Raw genomic sequence first — 20245 nt, 5'->3', positions numbered from 1 at the left:
GCCTTGTTCTGAATATCAGAGAGAGCTTTTATTTTATATATATATATTTTTTTTTTTTTTTTTGCAACTGATACATTTACTGGTATATTGGTACATTGGGGAGCTGGAATTTAGAAAAAGAAAAAGTGACCTTCTCCTTTAAACCTTTGGTGGGGTGTGGGAGTTCTTACTTTACAATCTTCAGTCAGACTTTTAATTCTCCAAAGCCTGGTTGCTGGGGAGCAAAGCAGTCAATCCAATGTTTGATAAATGACACCTTCTGATTGGTTTGTGTAGCATTTCCTCTTTTGTTCCAGTTTTCATAAATCAGCCGCCTCATTAAGAGGTGACTTCTGTTTGGTCATCCGTCTCGGCCGTAAGCTGGTTTCTATGGACCGGAGCGCCTCGGTCACTTTATCGCTTTTAGATGTTTTTGCAGCCTGAACTTGTATACGAATCTGTCATTTTAATTTTTTCTGTTGCCTCTTGTGTTTAAAAATTGCAAAGGTTGGGATGTTCACTATTTATATAACAAATTCCCATTTGCTGAGTCTAGTGTATGGATGATACAGAATTTCCTTGTACGTTTTTTGCATATTCTTTACATGTGCAGCGAGCGGCAGACCTGCATGTGCTATTAGTCCTAATGTTTAAATATTTAATGAAATGATTGTTCTTGTGTGGATGTAAAAAGGGGGAGGGTACGATCGGCCTTTAGACCACAGCTCACAGTGAGAAATTGCTGGAAGAAGTCTCTTTAAAGGCTGGCTAGTTACAAGCTTACTGTAAATGTATAGCTGATATAATGCTATGGTAGGTATGGTTTGCTCAGAATTGAAACTTTTTTTTTTTTTTCTTTTACGGATTTGGGTGATTTTACTGATTTGGGAGAAATAAGCATTTGCTGATAAACATTATATAACCTATATAAACATTGAGGTCCATTCTGCATGCAGTTTTTGTACAGACCCCTCTTCTTGAAGAATTTTTTTTTTTTTTTTTTTTTTTTTTTTACGATGGCTCAAATCGCCATCTTTGTACGTCGGTACATTGACTGACGTTATGGCAGTAGCTAGCTGCCATGACCCCGGTATTTTCAACAGCGAGCGTCGATCTTTCAGATAAAAGTGGTCTCTGCGGTGGATTCGCCATGACTTCACTTTTTATCCGGGGTGGGGAGAGGGCCCACGCTCCGGGTAAGCGGCGGAGACTATTGCGGCCTTCCACCTGACAGGCATGGAGCCGAGTCAGGGAAAGATGGCCCCCGCTCGGCTCCATAACATTGAATTGTGGAAGTGACGTCAACGTCTCTTCGCCCAATAGTCCTAAAGGGGAAATGTGTTTTTTTTTTTTTGCAAAAAAAAAAAAATAATTTCCTTTTTTATTCTATTTTTTTATTGCATTTTAGTGTAAATGTTAGATCTGAGGTATTTTTGACCCCAGATCTCACATTTAAGAGGTCCTCTCATGCTTTTTTTCTATTTACAAGGGATGTTTACATTCCTTGTAATAATAAAAAATGACCCAAAAAGGACAGTGCGCAGAAGCAAACCGTATGTGAGTAGCGCCCGCATATAAAAACGGTGTCAAACTATACATAGGAGGTATCGCCACGATCATCGGAGCGAGAGCAATAATTCTTGCCCTAGACCTCCTTTGTAACTTAAAACTGGAAACCTGTAGACCTTTTTTAAACGTCACCTATGGAGATTTTTTAAGGGTCAACGTTTGGTCGCCATTCCACGAGCGGGCGCAATTTTGAAGCGTGACATGTTGGGTATCAATTTACTCTGCGTAACATTATCTTTCACAATATAAAAAAAAAAAAAAATTGAGCTATCGTTCCTATTATTTTTTTTTTAAGTCAAACTAATTTTAACTTGTAAACAACTGTCAAAAAGAGACTCAGTCCTTAAAGCGGTGTTCCGCCCCCCCCAGAAAAAGAAAAAAAAATGCGATGTCGGCACTGCAGCTGATGTTTCCATCAGCTGTCGGGTGCTACCTGCGCCATTGCGGGAAAGGGTACCTGGCAGTAGCCTTGTGGCTTCACGCCGGGAACCCCACTGTGCATGAACGAGGCTCCGCTCCTCTCTCCTGGCCCGGCGACAGGGAGAGGAGGAGGGAGCCCTGCGGTGGTGTCAAGGGGCGTGGCCCGGACTCATGGAATTGGGAATAGGATATCCTGTCCCCCCTCCCCCCAAAAGGTGCTAATTGTGGCACCGGAGGGGGGGGGGAGACAAATGAGCATAAATTCCACTTTTGGGTGGAACTCTGCTTTAAGTGGTTAATACACGTGTTCATGGCAGCAGGTGAAGTCGCATAAAGTGCAATTCCCCCCAAGTTAAAAAAAAAAAAAAAAAACCTGTTATACTTGCCTGCTCTGTGTAATGGTAGTGGTCAGAGCAGCCCGGATCCTCCTCTTCTCGGCTCCCTCTTTGGCTCTCCCGGCCCCTCCCTCTTGTTAAGTGCCCCCACAGCAAGCAGCTTGCTATGGGGGCCCTCGAGCCGAGCTGCAGCCCCCCCCTGTGTCCATGCAGACAGAGCCCTGGCCCCCCGCCCCCCTTTCTCTCCTTATTGGCTATCTAACTTTGACAGCAGTGGGAGCCAATGGTGCCATGCTGCTGTCTCGGCCAATGAGGAGAGTCCCGGGCAGCCGAGACACTCCTACAACATCGCTGGATATAGAAGTCTCGGCCAATGAGGAGAGTCCCGGGCAGCCGAGACACTCCTACAACATCGCTGGATATAGAAGGAGCTCAGGTAAGTATTAGGGGAGGCTGCTACACACAGAAGGTTTTTTTTGTATCTTAATGCATAGAATGCATTAAGATAAAAAAAAGCCTTCTGACTTTACAATCGCTTTAAAGCAGATTTAGACACATGTACATGCATTTACAGTTTTTGGTTGGATTCTAGGTAAATTATTTTTTTCTGAAAAGTGACTAGGGAAAAAATCATTACATGCATTAATATACAATTAGAAGTTCCCTCAACACAGGTGTGACCGTGCTAATTTCTATGAGTTTATAGACACTGAAGTCAGGTACTTATTGTTGTATTTTGTGCTTTTTAATAGCTTTACAATCCAGTTGTACTAGATTGTCAGACTGAAGAAGGCTTTGTGCACCTCCATTGCTGTAAACATTGACCTGGATAGAAATGTTTGGTTATTACTCTATTGTTTTCCTCTAACAATGTCAAGATTTGTAGCACTATATTTAGCCTTTAGGTGCTTGTTGGAGTAAAGAGCATCAATGTTTCTTTGTATCAGAAGAACAACAGTTATGATCCATTTAAGGCCCCTTTCAAATCCAGGCTGATCGGAAGGTCTATTAATCTCTATGGACGGGCAGGTGTAGATGGACTTGTGTCTGTATAAACCCGCCTGCCTACCTTCTGGTACAATCAACCCTGCTAAAGGGGGGGGGGGGGGGGTCTCGTCCTGTTCTTTTTAGGTGGAGCAGATTGGAGGTAGCTGGGTGTAAATGGACACTGGAATCTGTTTACTCCTGGCCACCCATAGAGCAAATACTGATAGCAGATAGAGGCACCCGGGGGGGCTGGCGGTGCTCTTCCCCTATGATGCTGTTCCGTTGTCCATTTAAGAGGTTTGGGGTGCAGAGATGGCACAGAAAGCCTAAAGTCTCGTTTGTTGTTTTTAAAGGAAAAAAAAAAAAAAAAAATGTTATGCTTTCCTGCTCTGTTGCACTGGATTTGCACAGAGCAGCCCGGATCCTCCTCTTCTTGGGTCCCTCTTCTGTGTTCCTGGCTCCTCCCCTCAGAGCAAGCAGCTTGCTATGGGGGGACCTGAGCCTAGCTGCGGCTCCGTGTATCAATTCAGACACAGAGCTGCAGCCTGGCCCGCCCCCTCTCTCTCCCCTGATTGTTTGACTGCAGCGGGAGCCAATGGCGCTGCTGCTGTGTCTCAGCCAATCGGGAGGGAGAGTCTAGGACGGCCAGGGACTTGTGGACTTCGCTGGACAGAGATGAGGCTCAGGTAAGTGTTAGGGGGGCTGCTGCACACCGAAGGCTTTATATCTTGATGCATAGAATGTATTAACATAACCTGCCTTTACAACCCCTTTAACCACTTAGACCGCCCGCTGTCGTTGTACGTCGGCTGTTTGAAGACGAATACCATTGATATAGTGGTAGTGAACTGCCATACCCCGGTATCCTCTTCATCAGCGGGTGGTCCTCTTTTTAAGAAACACTGTCTCTGCGGTGGATTCGCCGCAAGATCAGTTTTATGGGGGGGGGGGTCGGGAGAGGGCCGCCGTGCTTCGGTGGTCTCCTGGCTGCCGTGCTTCGGTGGTCTCCGCCGCTTACCTGTAGCGGCGGGGATTATTGGGTCCTCTTCCCTTAAGGACATGGAGCCGAGTAAGGGAAAGATGGCCCCTACTCGGCTCCACACCATTGGATGGCGGAAGTGCCATCAAACGTTGCCTATTGATCTTAAAGGGGAAATTATTCAATTTTTTGCCCAAAAAATTATATTTCCTTTTTTTTTTTAATTACATTTTAGTGTAAATATGAGATCTGAGGTCTTTCTGACCCCAGATCTCACATTTAAGAGGTCCTGTCATGTATTTTTTTTTTTTTCCCCAAAAGTGACCCAAAATTTATTTTTAAAAGGACAGCGACAAAATAAAAGTAAAATAAGAAAAAAAAAAAAATTAAAGCACCCCGTCCCGCCAAGCTCGCACGCAGAAGCGAACGCATACGTAAGCTGCCCCTACATCTGAAAACAGTGTTCAAACCACACATGTGAGATATCGTTAGAGGGAGAGCAATAATTCTAGCCCTAGACCTCCTCTGTAACTCAAAACTGTAGAAATTTTTAAACGTCGCCTATGGAGATTTTTAAGGGTAAAAGTTTGTCGCATATTTGAAGCGTGACATGTTGGGTATCAATTTATTCGGCGTAACATTCTTTCACGATATTAAAAAAAAAAAAAAAATTTGGCTAACTTTTACTGTTTTATTTTTTAATTTAAAAAAGTGGGGTTTTTTTTTTCCCCAAAAAATTGCACTTGTAAGACCGCTGCGCAAATACAGTGTGACATAAAGTATTGCAACGACCGCCATTTTATTCTCTAGGGTGTCTGAAAAAAAAAAATGATATAATGTTTGGGGATTCTAAGTAATTTTCTAGCAAAAAAAAAAAAAATGATTTTAACTTGTAAAACACAAAGTCTGAAAAATAGGCCTGGTCATTTAAGTGGTTAAACATGTCAGTACCCTACATTTTCCATTATTTTAGGCGACACTTTTCTCCCTTCCTGGCACTTTCCTCACAAGGGGAATGACAATGTTTTCGTTCAATTCCTGTCTTTAGCCTGGTATACACTGTAAGAAGTGTGTGTGTGTGTGTGTGTGTGTCTGTGCGTGTGTGGTGGGTTTTTTTTTTTTTTTTTTCTTCAACCCAGCAGGCAGAGCAAAATAAAACCGAGGCGATTGCTGCACTAAATATGCAATGTTAGTACAGCATTCTCCCCACTGTGCTCTGGTAGGGGGACCAGGGACAGAACCCACCGCCATTGGCTGTAGTGCTAATCGGATGCTGGTTTTCCGGCATGCCCTATACACAGAAGCCGGAGAGGCAGATGTACACACTGGCGGAATGTCAGCTGGTTTCTGGTAACCCGGGTGTACCGGCCTGTATGCTGGTCGTGTCGGCAGGGACCGGCTGAATTATCAGTTTTCTGTTTACAAATCATCTTCTGTCAGAATATTTTTGCTTGATCTGGCTACAGTGCTGATCTGTGCTGATACACAGTTTAGCACAGGCTAGAGTGTATCTGTGTATTCCTATCAGAATACAATGACACAGTGGGGAGGATCCCCCCCAACCTCATCGAATGTGTGCATGGGGCAATTGAGTCAGTGCTCTTATTTTATTAAAAAAAAACAAAAAAAAAAAAAAACATTTATTCAACCCGCTGAGTGAATAAAAAAAAAAAAAAAGATGCTGAGCCTCCTCGATTGAAAGAACTGAAATGAATAAATGAAAGGGGCAGCCCTGAGACAGGCTGTGGAGGAAAGGGCTAGAAGATGCTGTGTGTCCTCCAGCCAGAACATGAGGCAGGTTGGATCTGACTTTGTGCAGCTTCTAATGCACATTGTGAGAAGCTCGTTGTGTCCAGTAAAGCAGAGGAGTCTGGATGACTGTGCAAGATTAAAGGTGGAGGCCGGAGGTGAGGTTTATTATTATAAGAGGACGCTGGTTCCGTGCAATCCGTGGAACTTCACCCGGCTTTCCTTCCTACCAACCTGATCAGGGTGGCCTCACTTTGCTGCAGTGCAAGAAATCTGGAGGAACTTTGATCGGGGAATCTGTAGAGCACTGACAGCTTGGTGACCTCTCAGTGTGACCACTAGCAGGAGAATCTCTTGTATTTACATATGTGCTACAATGACTTGTTGTTTTCTGAAGTGCCTGCATTGTGCGCCCGAAGAAGGACCGCCTTGTTCCTGCTGTGTGCGTGATGTTTGGCTTTTTTGTTGTCTTTGACTTTCTTAATCTCCCTAAAGTGCTTTTATCTATGCAGCTTTCTCCAGTTGGACTTCTCTTTTGAAAGTGCAAGTAAAAGTATTTTAAGTTGGAAACCCGCTTCACATTAGAGCTGCACGATTCCAAAACATTTTTTTTTTTGCTTAGAATAAAGATCATGATTCTCGCGGCGCAACATCATCTTTCACATTATACAAAACAAAAATTGGGCAACTTTACTGTTTTGTTTTTTCATTAAAGTGTATTTTTTTCAAAAAAAAATTGCAGTTGAAAGCCTGCTGCGCAAATACAGTGACACATAAAATATTGCAACAACCACCATTTTTATTCTCTAGGGCAGGGATATGCAATTAGCGGACCTCCAGCTGTTGCAGAACTACAAGTCCCAGGAGGCATAGCAAGACTCTGACAGCCACAAGCATGACACCCAGAGGCAGAGGCATGATGGGACTTGTAGTTTTGCAACAGCTGGAGGTCCACTAATTGCATATCCCTGCTCTAGGGTCTCTGCTAATATATATCTATATCTATATATATAGATAGATAGAGAGATAGAGAGATAGAGATAGAGATAGAGATAGAGATAGAGAGATAGAGAGATAGAGAGAGAGAGATAGAGAGAGAGAGAGAGAGAGAGAGAGAGAGAGAGATATATCTATATATATCTATATAGATATATATCTATATATCTATATAGATATATATAGATATATATCTATATAGATATATATAGATATATATTTTTTTTTTTTTTTTTTTTTTGGGGGGGGGGGGGTTCTAAGTAATTTTCTAGCAAAAAAACAAAACTGATTTTAACTTGAAACCAAGTGTCAGAAAAAGGTTTAGTCTTTAAGTGGTTAAACTTCCTTCGTTTATAGAACAATGTTCATTCCTTTGATCTAAAGAACAAAACGTTACAATTTTTTAGGGCTGCAACGAACGATTATTTTCATAATCGATTAGTTGGTCGTTTATTGTTTCGATTAATCGGTTGATAACCTTAAAAAGGAAGTGTGGTGTATAAGTTAGTTAATATGTAAAGTTTTTTTTTTTAAAAAAAAAAGCAATTTATTCTTGAATATCTCTATGCGGTGCTAAATATAAACAACCAACTATATGGTTAGGGAGCAAAATATTGAATCCACTCTGAGAATAAGACAGAGGAGATATACTGTATATATACTATTAGAGGAGATATAGTTTTTTGGCCAATTTGTTGTTAAAAAATTAAAAAATACAAATTGCTGCAAAAACGCAATACATGCTTTTCTGCAGCTTCTCCACTGAAGTATATTGAACCAAAAAAAGCACCGTTTTGCATTTAAAAAAAAAAGTCCCTGACCCTTTCCAAATACGCAGCAGTTGAAAAAAAGCATAGTTGTGAACGTGTCCCATAGGAAACCATGTTAAATGAACTGTAGTGTGTTTCTGCAAAAAGCACCAAAAAACACAACGATGTGAACCAGGTCTAAGGTGTTTAGTAACATAATGGGGGTTAAAAAAAACTAAAATGAGCCCTTTATAGTACAAAAAAAGCAAATAATCACTACTGTAAGGGGTTCATTTTTTTTACTGTAGAACTGTGAAAGTAATATTTACAGTAGCGATTATTTTCTCTTTGTACTATAAAGGGCTAATATTATTTTGAACCCCGTTATGTTACTGGCCGATTAATCGATTATGAAAATAGTAATCGATTAGTTGTCGATTAATCGATTAGTTGTTTCAGCCCTACAATTTTTATAGTTGGCTCAGCAGCTGAGGAATGTTGTGATACTTGTCAGACTGCCTTTTTTTTTTTTTTTTTTTTGACAGCTGTCAGCTTCAGCACAGAATTCTCTGAATAGAAAGAATTGGGAGAATGCTTTAAGATGGGGGGGGGTTCTGGGGAGGAAATCTCGATCTCATTTCTTAACGATTTAACCGTGCAGCGCTAGTGCAAGTAGATGTATTTTAAGTTGATAAACGGGTTCACATTCTGCCCTCGTTCACTCCAATGTGATTTGGCATGCAATTTGACAGTTCAAAATCACATGACAAGTCGCACCCTATTTTCAGCAATGGAACCAATCAAACCATTGCAACTCTGAAAAAGGGTTCCTGCTCTACTTTTCTGTGTGTTTTTATTACGACTTGCATTGACTTCTATTAAATGAAGTCGTAAGCCGCAATGAAATCTGAGATCCGTATTGCACTGATCCGGGGCTTTGAAGTCACACTGAAGTAGTGCAATGTCAAAGCTGTACTGGGGGTAAGGGGGGGGGGGGGGGGGGGTCAGTGATATTAGCGTTGTGTGAAAAGAGAACCCTGGGCAAATGGCTTAGAAGTTAAATTTTTCTGCCTGTTTGAAATTCATAATATTTGGCCAGTCTTGTGATCCGGGCATGTCAGTGATTTTGTATTATTATACAGGATTTATATAGTGCCAACAGTTAGCATAGCGCTGTACAATGTAAAGGGGGACAGTACAGTTACAACACAGTTCAATGTGGGCAGCACGGTGGCTAAGTGGTTAGCACTTCCACCTGGCAGCACCGAGGTCGTTGGTTTGAACCTCAACCTTGGCAATACCTGCATGGAGTTTGCATGTTCTCCCTGTGCCTGTTTCCTCCCACACTCCAAAAACATGCTGATAGGTTAATTGTCTTCTGTCTAAACTGTCCCTAATGTGTGTATGAATGGGAGTTAGGGACCTTCTTGAGGGCAGGGACTGATGTGTGTGTGTGTGTATATGTATGTGTGTGTGTGTGTGTGTGTGTGTGTTAGGGCTGGGAGATTTTCTTAAAAAAAAAAATCTTCGATTCTCTTAAAAAAAACTCGATTCACGATTCGAATCGAGTTTTTTTTTTTTTTTTGGAAATCACGCCGGTCCGGAGGCGCTGCGGGCATGAGTTTTTAGGCGAGGCCGCGGCTTCGGCCTAGTCCGCGGCGTGCGGCCGTAGCCGCGGACTAGGCCGAAGCCGCGGCCTCGCCTAAAAACTCATGCCCGCAGCGCCTCCGGACCGGCGCAGTGAAAAAAAAAAAATCTAAAAAAATCGATTTGCCTAAATTTTGAATCGATTTGACCTCTCAACTCGATTCAAGATTTAAATCGATTTTTTTCCCAGCCCTAGTGTGTGTGTGTGTGTATATATATATATATATATATATATATATATATATATATATATATATATATATATATATATATATATATATATTATACTCATAACTTGACAGCGCTATATCAATACCTGCAGAGTTGATTTGATTTAAAACAATTTTGATTTAATCACCAGTAAAAAGTCTTGATTTAAATCAACTATATTTTAAATCATAATTTTTAAAGAGCAACTGTCATCTCTGTCCCTCAGCAGCTCCTCCTCTGACTCGCTGTTGACTCACCGACAGCCTATTCACTTTAATGGGACGGCTGGTGATGTGGCAGTGACACAACAAGGTGAGGGACGTGGCGGTAGCAGGTGAGTGGACGCCCGCTAACAGGCGCTGCCATGATGGATCTGAAATGACAGGTGCTCTTTAAATGTAAGGACTTATTTTTGCTGGTAGTTAGAATCTTTAATATTTGCAAACAAAATGAAGGTTTCCTATTTAGAATAATAAGCTGTCAGGTTAGTAAATATTCCCCAAACTGGGTCTCTTTTATGGCCTGGTGCCATTTTGCCCCTCAAGGGAGGACTAAAGCACTTTTAGCTATGTGCAGAAAGATCACAAGGTTTACAAGCTGCTTAGGTTTCACTTTCATTTTTTACTGCTTGCCCTTCCTCCTCACACTTAGAGCCTGGTACAAATGCATTTCTCTTCCAAGGATCGTACAGTTTGTAGTGTACGTAGATTTGCAAAAAAAAAAAAGGGGGATAAAGGAATATTCCCGAACTTTGTTTTATCTCATGGTTTACTCTGAAACTGTGTAAATGCATCAATGCAGTGCATGTTATCTCAGCTTGGATTCATTGAATGAGTTTACCAAAAATGTAAATATTGCAGAATATACAGCCTCATGCTACATAACTAAGCTCCATTTCACGCTGAATAAACTCAATTTAATAGTGTATCTTAAAAAGAAAATTTATCTTTAGATTTTTACTCCAAAAGCTAAAAAATCATCTGATTTCAATTTAAAAAAAAACTTTTTTTTTTTTTTTTTTTTTTTTTTTTTTTTTAAATCTTTGACTTTTATCCACCCTGAATACCTGTAATAAATACAGGAGGGCTCTGCTCATGGCAATTCCAACTAAAGGGAGTAATGACTGCAAAGGATGATCTAATGGAGGTGACTCTAGTACAGTTTTTAGGCGGAGGTGGTGTAGGCTTCCCTAAATAAATATATATATATATATATATATACCATATATACTCGAGTATAAGTCGAGGCACCTAATTTTACCACAAAAAACTGGGAAAACTTATTGACCTGGGTATAAGCCTAGGGTGAGAAATTCGCAGCTACTGTAAGTGGAAAAGAGGGTCAACAATGCCCATTTGCAGCCTCACTGTGCCCATTTGCAGCCATAGGTCCCCCGAACTTCAAACTCAGTAGTTAAGGGTTCCTAGATGCCCCCTAGCTGCAGCCAAAATTTGGGGTCTCTGGACCCAAAGGGTCCCGAAATGACATTGCTGCAGATGGACACAGTTGAACGATTTTGGGGCCCCGTATCTCGGGGCCACTTAGTGCTAGGAACTCCAAATTTGGTGTGCAAACTCAGTGGAACTAGCACCATAAAATATCCAACGCAGGGGTTTCTAGCACCAAGTGGCCCCAAGATACAGGGCCCCAAATATCGGTTCAGAAAATGTCAAGCACTTTTCTGCAGCAGAGAATGACATTTTCCGAACCGATTTTGGGGCCCCGTATCTCGGGGCCACTTGGTTCTAGGAACTCCAGCTTTGGATATGTTGTGGTACCACTGGGTTTGCATACCAAATTTGGAGTTCCTAGCACTAAGTGGCCCCAAGATACGGGGCCCCAAAATCGTTCAACTGTGTCCATCTGCAGCAATGTCATTTCGGGACCCTTTGGGTTCAGAGACCCCAAATTTTGGCTGCAGCTAGGGGGCATCTAGGAACCCTTAACTACTGAGTTTGAAGTTCGGGGGACCTATGGCTGCAAATGGGCACAGTGAGGCTGCAGATGGGCATTGTTGATTTTTTGCTGCAGAAAAGTGCCTGACTCGAGTATAAGTCGAGGGGGGCACTTTCAGCACAAAAAAATGTGCTGAAAAACTCGACTTATACTCAAATATTTATGGTATATATAATCTTTTTTTTTTTTTTTTTTTTCCCCCTCCCAAGGATCACCTAAAGGCGGACAGGGTAGGCACTGACCAGACATACTGGGGTAGGGAGTTCCAGAGAATGGGAGGATTGTAGACGTTTTGGGTTGGTGATGTAGCCGATGTTGAATGGCTTTGTACATTCACCTAGTCTTGTGATCCAGGCGGTTCGGTGACCTCACTCTTCCTCAATGGCAAATAAGCAGATCTCTTTGGTCACCAATCGGCTTGTTGATTGGACAGTTAAGGAGAAGTAGCACTCTGATAAGGTGGTCTCTCTGCCCTCTTCATCCATGTAATGATTTTTATGGAATTCTAAACTAATGTAGGTTCTGTATTAATACACATTATGTTCAATAACTTTTCAGTCCAATTTATTTGATTTTGTTTCTTTTCCTTCTCTGAAATCAAACCAAAACCAAGCTTGTGTGAGCAGAATCGATTTTTGTAGTGTAATGGGTTATGACTTTCTGGCGTTCACACCGCTGTGTTCATTATATACAGTTATTTTTAATACCTGTGCATTTAGGATGAGGATGAAGCTGCAAGGCTTGGCTAAGGCAGTGCTGAATGTATTAACCCATCGCAACCAGATTTCCATTAATTGGAATCTCATATTACTGAGAGATGAGTGTGCTGTTCTCTCTCCTCATCCTAATGATATTACCCAAATGTGAATTGGCATTTGCTCTGCATTCAGACTTGCTGCCTCTACGTGTATACCAGCATGTTGGAAGGATTATCAATGTATTGATTCATTTTGGCACTGCAGACCCTGTGGCCATGTGAATTTATGTTTAATTAGAAGCCGGTACTGCAGGGAGCGGCGATGGGCTGCACAGTATTTTAGTGCATGTAGAGGGGGGTTTTGTGGTGGTGTTAGTACTCTGTGTATTGGTCCTTGTGGTCACTATAGAAAATGGCACGGACCACTGACAAATGGCAATGGGAAGAGGCAGAACAGGAAATTTTGATCTTTATTGATCAGCTGTTTAATCAGAGACATATGTCAGTGGTAGTCATTGTGTACATTTCATATGTTGGTCTATTTCTGCTGTGTGTGTATATTTTATAGTGTGTACATATATATCTATAACACACACACACTAACACACACACACTAACACACACACACTAACACACACACACTAACACACACACACTAACACACACACACTAACACACACACACTAACACACACACACTAACACACACACACTAACACACACACACTAACACACACACACTAACACACACACACTAACACACACACACTAACACACACACACTAACACACACACACTAACACACACACACTAACACACACACACTAACACACACACACTAACACACACACACTAACACACACACACTAACACACACACACTAACACACACACACTAACACACACACACTAACACACACACACTAACACACACACACTAACACACACACACTAACACACACACACTAACACACACACACTAACACACACACACTAACACACACACACTAACACACACACACTAACATCTACACCTCCAAAGAACGCAATGATTTGTAACATTTTATTCACAATAGAAAACATATCAAATTATTTCAACTGGGAAAAATTTACCATTTTAAGAAAAAAGGTCATTTTGAAACTCATGGCAGCAACATATTTCATAAAATATTAAAATTTTGCAGTGTGGTCTGTTATGCCGGGTCTCTCCTTGTTATATTACCTAAAAATGCATAGATGGGGAAAATCCTTGTCAGGCCCTGGATCTGAACCTGGATGCTGCAACATCTTAGGAGGTTCTGCAAAAAGAGTTACTGCCAGACACGGCAGAGGTCCCAGGTTCAGATCCAGGCCCTGACAGGTATGTTCCCTCTATGTAGTTAGGCAATATAGCAAGGGGAGACCAGGCATAACAAACCACACTGCAGACTTTGATGTGAGAAGATTCTCATCGTTGAGAGTTGATGGTCTCCATAGAACATTTTCAACCATGGCCTAAAGAGGTTTACTTCTGCATGGTGAGTACAGATTCATGACTAGAAACATTTCTGGTAGGGCAGATGTGCAAAGGGAAGATGGATATATAAAACTACACCTAATAGAGAGCGAGAGATTTACATACAGACACATACATACACAGATATCTATCGCCAACCCAGGAAACGTGTGGTGTTTGGACCTTTTTTGATTACTGTCTGGTTCTCCAATGGTGAGGTATTCCCTTTCTCCATATCCGATCACTGGCACTGTATCTCCAGATCTCGGAGAGCAACAGTGTGACAGATTCGGACCCTTCCCACGGTTTTCTGTTTATGCTCATTCAGAACTGCTTCGAGGGTCACCCTTTTACAAAAAAAGTACCGTATATACTCGAGTATAAGTCGAATTTTTCAGCACATTTTTTTTTGTGCTGAAAGTGCCTCCCTCGACTTATACTCGAGTCAAGCACTTTTCTGCTGCAAAAAATTTCATTTTCCGAACCAACTTTGGGGCCCTGTATCTCAGAGCCACTTGGTGCTAGGAACCCCAAATTTAGTATGCAAACCCAGTGGAACTGGTATCACAACATATCCAAAGATGGAGTTCCTAGCACCAAGTGGTCCCGAGATACGGGGCCCCAAATCCGGTTCGGAAAATGTCATTCTCTGCTATAGAAAAGTGCTTGACATTTTCTGAACCGATTTTTGGGGCCCTGTATCTCGGGGCCACTTGGTGCTAGAAACCCCAGCTTTGAAAATTTTATGGTGCTAGTTCCACTGGGTTTGCACACCAAATTTAGGGTTCTTAGCACTAAGTGGCCCCAAGATACAGGGCCCCAAATTCGGTCAACTGTGTCCGTCTGCAGCAATGTCATTTTGGGACCCTTTGGGTTCAGAGACCCCAAATTTTGGCTGCAGCTAGGGGGCATCTAGGAACCCTTAACTACCGAGTTTGAAGTTCGGAGGACCTATGGCTGCAAATGGGCACAGTGAGGCTGCAGATGGGCATTGTTGACCCTCTTTTCCACTTATGCCCCGTACACACGGTTGGACTTTGTTCGGACATTCCGACGACAAAATCCTAGGATTTTTTCCGACGGATGTTGGCTCAAACTTGTCTTGCATACACACGGTCACACAAAGTTGTCGGAAAATCCGATCGTTCTGAACGCGGTGACCTAAAACACCTACGTCGGGACTATAAACGGGGCAGTGGCCAATAGCTTTCATCTCTTTATTTATTCTGAGCATGCGTGGCACTTTGTCCGTCGGATTTGTGTACACCCGATCGGAATTTCCGACAACGAATTTTGTTGTCGGAAAATTTTATCTCCTGCTCTCCAACTTTGTGTGTCGGAAAATCCGATGGAAAATGTCCGATGGAGCCTACACACAGTCGGAATTTCCGACAACATGCTCCGATCGGACATTTTCCATCGGAAAATCCGACCGTGTGTACGGGCATTACAGTAACTGTGCATTTCTCACCCTCGTCTTATACTCGGGTCAATAAGTTTTTCCCATTTTTTTTTTTGTGGTAAATTAGGGCCTCGACTTATACTCAGAACGACTTATACTCGAGTATATACGGTACTTCAATTTTAATCTTGCAGTCAGTGTGGTTTACGACTAAATTGTAATCTTATATGCTATTAGATTGCAAGCTCTTAGAAGCAGGACTTTCCTAACCTTGAATTGTAACAGTACTGTCTCCCTTTAATTTATAAAGTGCTCTGCAAACTGTTGGTGGTATATAAATCCTCTATAATGGTTTCCTAAACCAAGCTGTAGCTGGCCTTCTAATGGCTTGTTCTCACATGTCCATTGAGCTGTGTATGAGCAGTTCTCACCATACATGTGCGGTGGCGTGTACTCTGCATGTAGTGCAGCTTGCTGCGTTGCATAGAAATGCATAAATTTTATTTCAAGAGTTCAAAAAAAAAAGGTAAATGATGTGATGCCTTGTAATAAGGCATCACATCGCCCCTATACGTCGCACATTACGTTTTTGGAAGTGAGCACTGTGATGGAGGAGTGGATTGGTGAAGGATATTTTTATTATGTAGGTAGTGCTAGTTGGGGCTAAGTATAAGGGATGACTACGTAAACAGGATGTTTCTCAACATGTAAATATGTATATATTTTTTTTCTTTTGCAGCAACTTCTCCTCCCTTATCCATCTGCTTGTACCGGACTTGTAACCTTGCTGTCCATCTTTGGCCGCCAACCAGACCGCCATGTCGGGACCTGTGCCAAGCCGGGCCCGTGTCTACACGGATGTGAACACACACAGACCTCGGGAGTATTGGGACTACGAGTCACATGTTGTAGAATGGGGGTGAGTACTCCTGTAGGTTCTGGAAGCACATAATGTAAGGGAGACTATTCAGCCGTTTACAGCCCCTGCTCCTTTACCCTATTCAGAAGAATAGGGTTCATATTCTGTTTCCTGTGTCTGAGTTGAGCTTTGAGATGCACGGTTTGTTGGGGTGCTTGAACAACTAGATGGGTATTCACAGCCCTCGCTTCAGACAGGCACTGCATGTCTCCAGTGAAATTATCTGACGCGTTTCACCCTCACGAGCTGATTGTGGTGTTAAACCCAAAACCAAAAAATGTAATTGTAGCGTACCAATCATTAGATGTGGTGGATAGTCATTTTTTTTTTTTACCTTCTTTCTTCACCTGCTTATCTGGCCAATAACACACCACCTGCATTAGAGTGCCCCTGCTTTTCAGGTGCACAGGGGGACACATTTGAACACCAGCATTGTCAGTTTGGGTGAAGGGGAGTGTTAATATATCTAAATTTGCTAGTGCCTCCAACAAATTTAAAGTGATACTAAAGCCTGTCTTTTATTTTTAAACAAACAAAAAAAAAACAGACATGTCGTCATACTTTCCGTATTTTTTGCTCCATAAGACTCACCTGACCATAAGACGCACCTAGGTTTTAGAGGAGGTAAACAAGAAAAAAAAATATTCTGAACCAGTGTACTAAAATATTTACCAGTGCCCATGAAATGCAGGCTGACCTGACATCCTCACATCTGCCTGACAGAAGACAAGGCAGCCCGAGCGACCACCGCGGGCGCTCTGCATTAGGCCGCTCGGGCTGCTCTGTCTTCTGTCAGCAACAGAGACAGAAGACCAGCCAGGAAATTGCCCGGCACTCTCAGGGGCTTGGGATGTCTGTCCTCTGCTCTCCTGCCTCCCGGTGCTAACATGCCTGGGGGGGGGGGGTTTGGGGTTGGGTGCCTGGTGTATATTCACTCCATAAGACACAAAGACATTTTCCTCCATATTTTTTGGGGAAAAAAGTGCATCTTAAAGAGCGAAAAATATGGTACCTGCTCTGTGTAATAGTTGTGCACAGAGCAGCCCAAATTCTCTTCTCGGGTCCCTCGCCGACACACCTGGTCCCTGCCGAGTGTCCCCAAAGCAAGCAGCTTTCTATGGGGGCAGCTGAGCCACTGCTCTGTCCATTCAGACACGGAGCCACGGCTTGGCCCCCTCCCCCTTCTCTCCCCTCATTAGCTCACTGACTTTGACAGCAGCAGGATCCAATGGTGCCCCGATACTGTCACAGCCAATGGGGGGGGCAGAGTCTGGGACAGCCGATACTGTTGTGCAACACCGTCAGATCTAGATGGGCTCAGGTAAGTATGGGGGGGGGGGGCTGCTGCACACAGAATGTTTTTTATCTTAATGCTTTTAATCCATTAAGATGGAGGAAAAAAAACCCTTCTGACTTTAGAACCACTTTAAGCCAAACTCCAGCTAACACTTTAACCCGTTAAAGTTGTACTGCAGCAGGTTGGCTCCCCTGGGCGAAATGATGTTGCCCTACGTCTGTTCGCCTCTTGACCACTAGGGGGAACGCGCTCTGAGCCAATGCGAGTGCCCGGCGGGCGCGATGACCACCGGGCACCCGCGATTGCGCGTGACAGAGCGAGGACTGGGATCTGTGTGTGTAAACACACAGGGGAGAGGAGACAAATCGTGTGTTCATACTAAGTATGAACACTGAACTCTCTCCTAGTCAGTCCCATCCCCCCCTCACAGCTAGAACCCACCTAGGGAACATGGTTAACCCCTTGATCGCCCCCTAGTGTTAACCCCTTCCTTGCCAGTGACATTTATACAGTAATCAGTGCATTTTTATAGCACTGATCGCTGTATAATTGTCACTGGTCCCAAAAATGTGTCAAGTGTCCGATCTGTTCCCCTCAATATCGCAGTCCTGATAAAAAAAAAATCGCTGATCACCGCCATTACTAGTAAAATAATAAAAATGCCAGAAATCTATCCCCTATTTTGTAGACGCTATAACTTTTGCGCAAACCAATCAATATACGCTTATTGCGATTTTTTTTTTTTTTTTTTTTGAAAAAAAAGAAATAAAATTCTCAGTTTAGGCTGATATGTGTTCTACTAATTTTTTGGAAAAAAAAAAATACATATCGACCTAAACTGAGAATTTTTTTTTTTTTTTTTTCAATTGGGATATTTATTATAGCAAAAAAAGTTTTTTTCTGTTTTCAAAATTGTCACGCTTTTTGTTTTATAGCGCAAAAAATAAAAAACATAGAGGTGATCAAATACCACCAAAAGAAAGCTCTATTTGTGGGGAAAAAAAGGACGTCAATTTTGTTTGGGTGCAACGCCCGCGTGATTATCAGTTAAAGCGTCGCAGTGCCGTATCACAAAAAAATGGCCTGGTCATTGAGCAGCCATATCTTCCAGGGCTGAAGTGGTTAAGCAGTTATGGCAAACGTTTTTTCTGTTTCAGGATAAAGGTTTTGCATGCTAACCATTGTAAGCACCCCCCTGTCAGTGGTAAATAGGTTTGTGTCATCCCTGTAACTGCTACATCTGCAGGACAGCTTGTTCTATTGACAACCAGACCTATTGACACGATTAGCAGGTGAAAATAAAGGAAAGCAAGCCTAAAGAAAGCTCTGCAGCCACCACATTGGTAAGCTGCAATATAATTTATTGATTTCAGGTACTTGTATAGCGCCGTCAATTTACGCAGCACTTTACATATACATTGTACATTCACATCATATATGCTTGCTTTTGCGTCCAATACCGCTTTAAGCCGAGGTGGGAATAGCGTCATGCAGTACCTGTTTGAATAAAGTTTGATGAATAGAAATGACAATGAAGTGCCTCTCTATAGTGTATTCTATACGGAGCGTAGACGTCCTCCGAGGGAATGGTGGATATTGGTTTGGTGGGACTTCCTGGGTAGCCTTCACTTCAGATTACAGGTTTCTGTGAATTCTAGGCGAAAAATCTTTCTACCAAGTTCGTCAGTCTGGCTCATGATTTCTGTATCCATCACTGATGGAGATGCATGATCCGGTCTATTAAATGGCAGTTCCTTGTATCCCTCTGCACCGGGCCCCAGACTGGGGGATATAGTTATCCTTGTGGGATTGCACAGTGCTGTCAGGAGGGGGCGCACTTGCAGGACGGTGGAATACAGGAATGATCTTATCAATGCACTGCTACTTTTTCTTGGCGTGAACAGGCAGTGCATTGATTAGGATATGAGCCATATGGTATTTTTTCTTATCGGAGAACATGTCAAGCTTGACCTTTTTTAGTGCTTAGTGAATCACAAGGGTGTTTCAATAAGAATCTGAAATCCTTTGATCCAGTTCACATGTTACTGATCCCTCTGTGTAGCTGTTATGCCAGAGTTCAGCTTTAAGCACCATCCACACTCTTCCTGGTAGACGACGAGAGTCATTAAACAGAATGGAGTTCAGAGTCCCCGATCTGATAGCACACTGGTGCTTTCTATTACTAGGAACAGGACTGAGATCTGACTACAAAGGCTAAAGTCCTGTCCTGACCAGATTCATTGCAGTATTGTGTAGATAAAGCACTTGTCCAATGTTTAGCAGTGCAGATGTGAACAACTGGCTCATTTCACTACAGGAACCAGGATGACTACCAGCTGGTGAGAAAACTTGGTCGGGGCAAGTACAGCGAAGTCTTTGAAGCCATCAACATCACCAATAACGAGAAAGTTGTGGTTAAAATTCTTAAGGTCAGTAGCTTTGTATATCTCCAGAAGGTATTTTAGGCGTCGGCAAAACATTCCTTCTTGATCAAGCTTCTTTAAATTAAAGTGTAGCCCAATGTTTGTTTTTTTTGTTTGTTTTTTTGTTTGTTTTTTTGTTTGTTTTTTTTGCTAGGGTCCCCATCATGGTTTATTCCTTTATTAACTGCTTCCAGCCTGACCACTGTACATATACAGCCAAAAGGAAAATGTCGTTCTGGGAGGACTTAACCAGTATGTCGTCCCCGAAGCGACTTGATCTGTACTTTCCACTGGTCTGCTGTGCCCTGGTACCATGTGATTGATGTGACCACTCACAGCGATTACATGTCCAGTAATAAACAGTGGCTGTCATTCATGCTATTGCTTACTATGGTTATATCTGTGATTGGCCGCAGTGATCACATGGTACAGGGTTAG

At 42.4% G+C, this 20245-nt stretch overlaps 1 protein-coding gene across 3 annotated transcripts in view; it reads left to right on the top strand.

The window, feature by feature from the left end:
* The window catches only part of CSNK2A1 (casein kinase 2 alpha 1), a 44809-nt gene that overhangs the window by 9736 nt on the left and 14828 nt on the right, over positions 1 to 20245 (top strand). For all 3 annotated transcript variants that reach the window (XM_073607340.1, XM_073607339.1, XM_073607341.1), the window contains exons 2-3: positions 15908 to 16087; positions 19702 to 19813. In XM_073607340.1, coding sequence (XP_073463441.1) covers positions 15987 to 16087; positions 19702 to 19813 — 213 coding nt within the window. In that variant the 5' untranslated portion in view covers positions 15908 to 15986. The remainder of the gene's footprint in view (positions 1 to 15907; positions 16088 to 19701; positions 19814 to 20245) is intronic.

This window comes from Aquarana catesbeiana, linkage group LG12 (assembly GCF_042186555.1).
Source record: "Aquarana catesbeiana isolate 2022-GZ linkage group LG12, ASM4218655v1, whole genome shotgun sequence".
NCBI lineage: Eukaryota > Metazoa > Chordata > Amphibia > Anura > Ranidae > Aquarana > Aquarana catesbeiana.
Note: the sequence above shows the minus strand (reverse complement) of the source record. Positions and strands in the feature narration are given on the sequence as shown.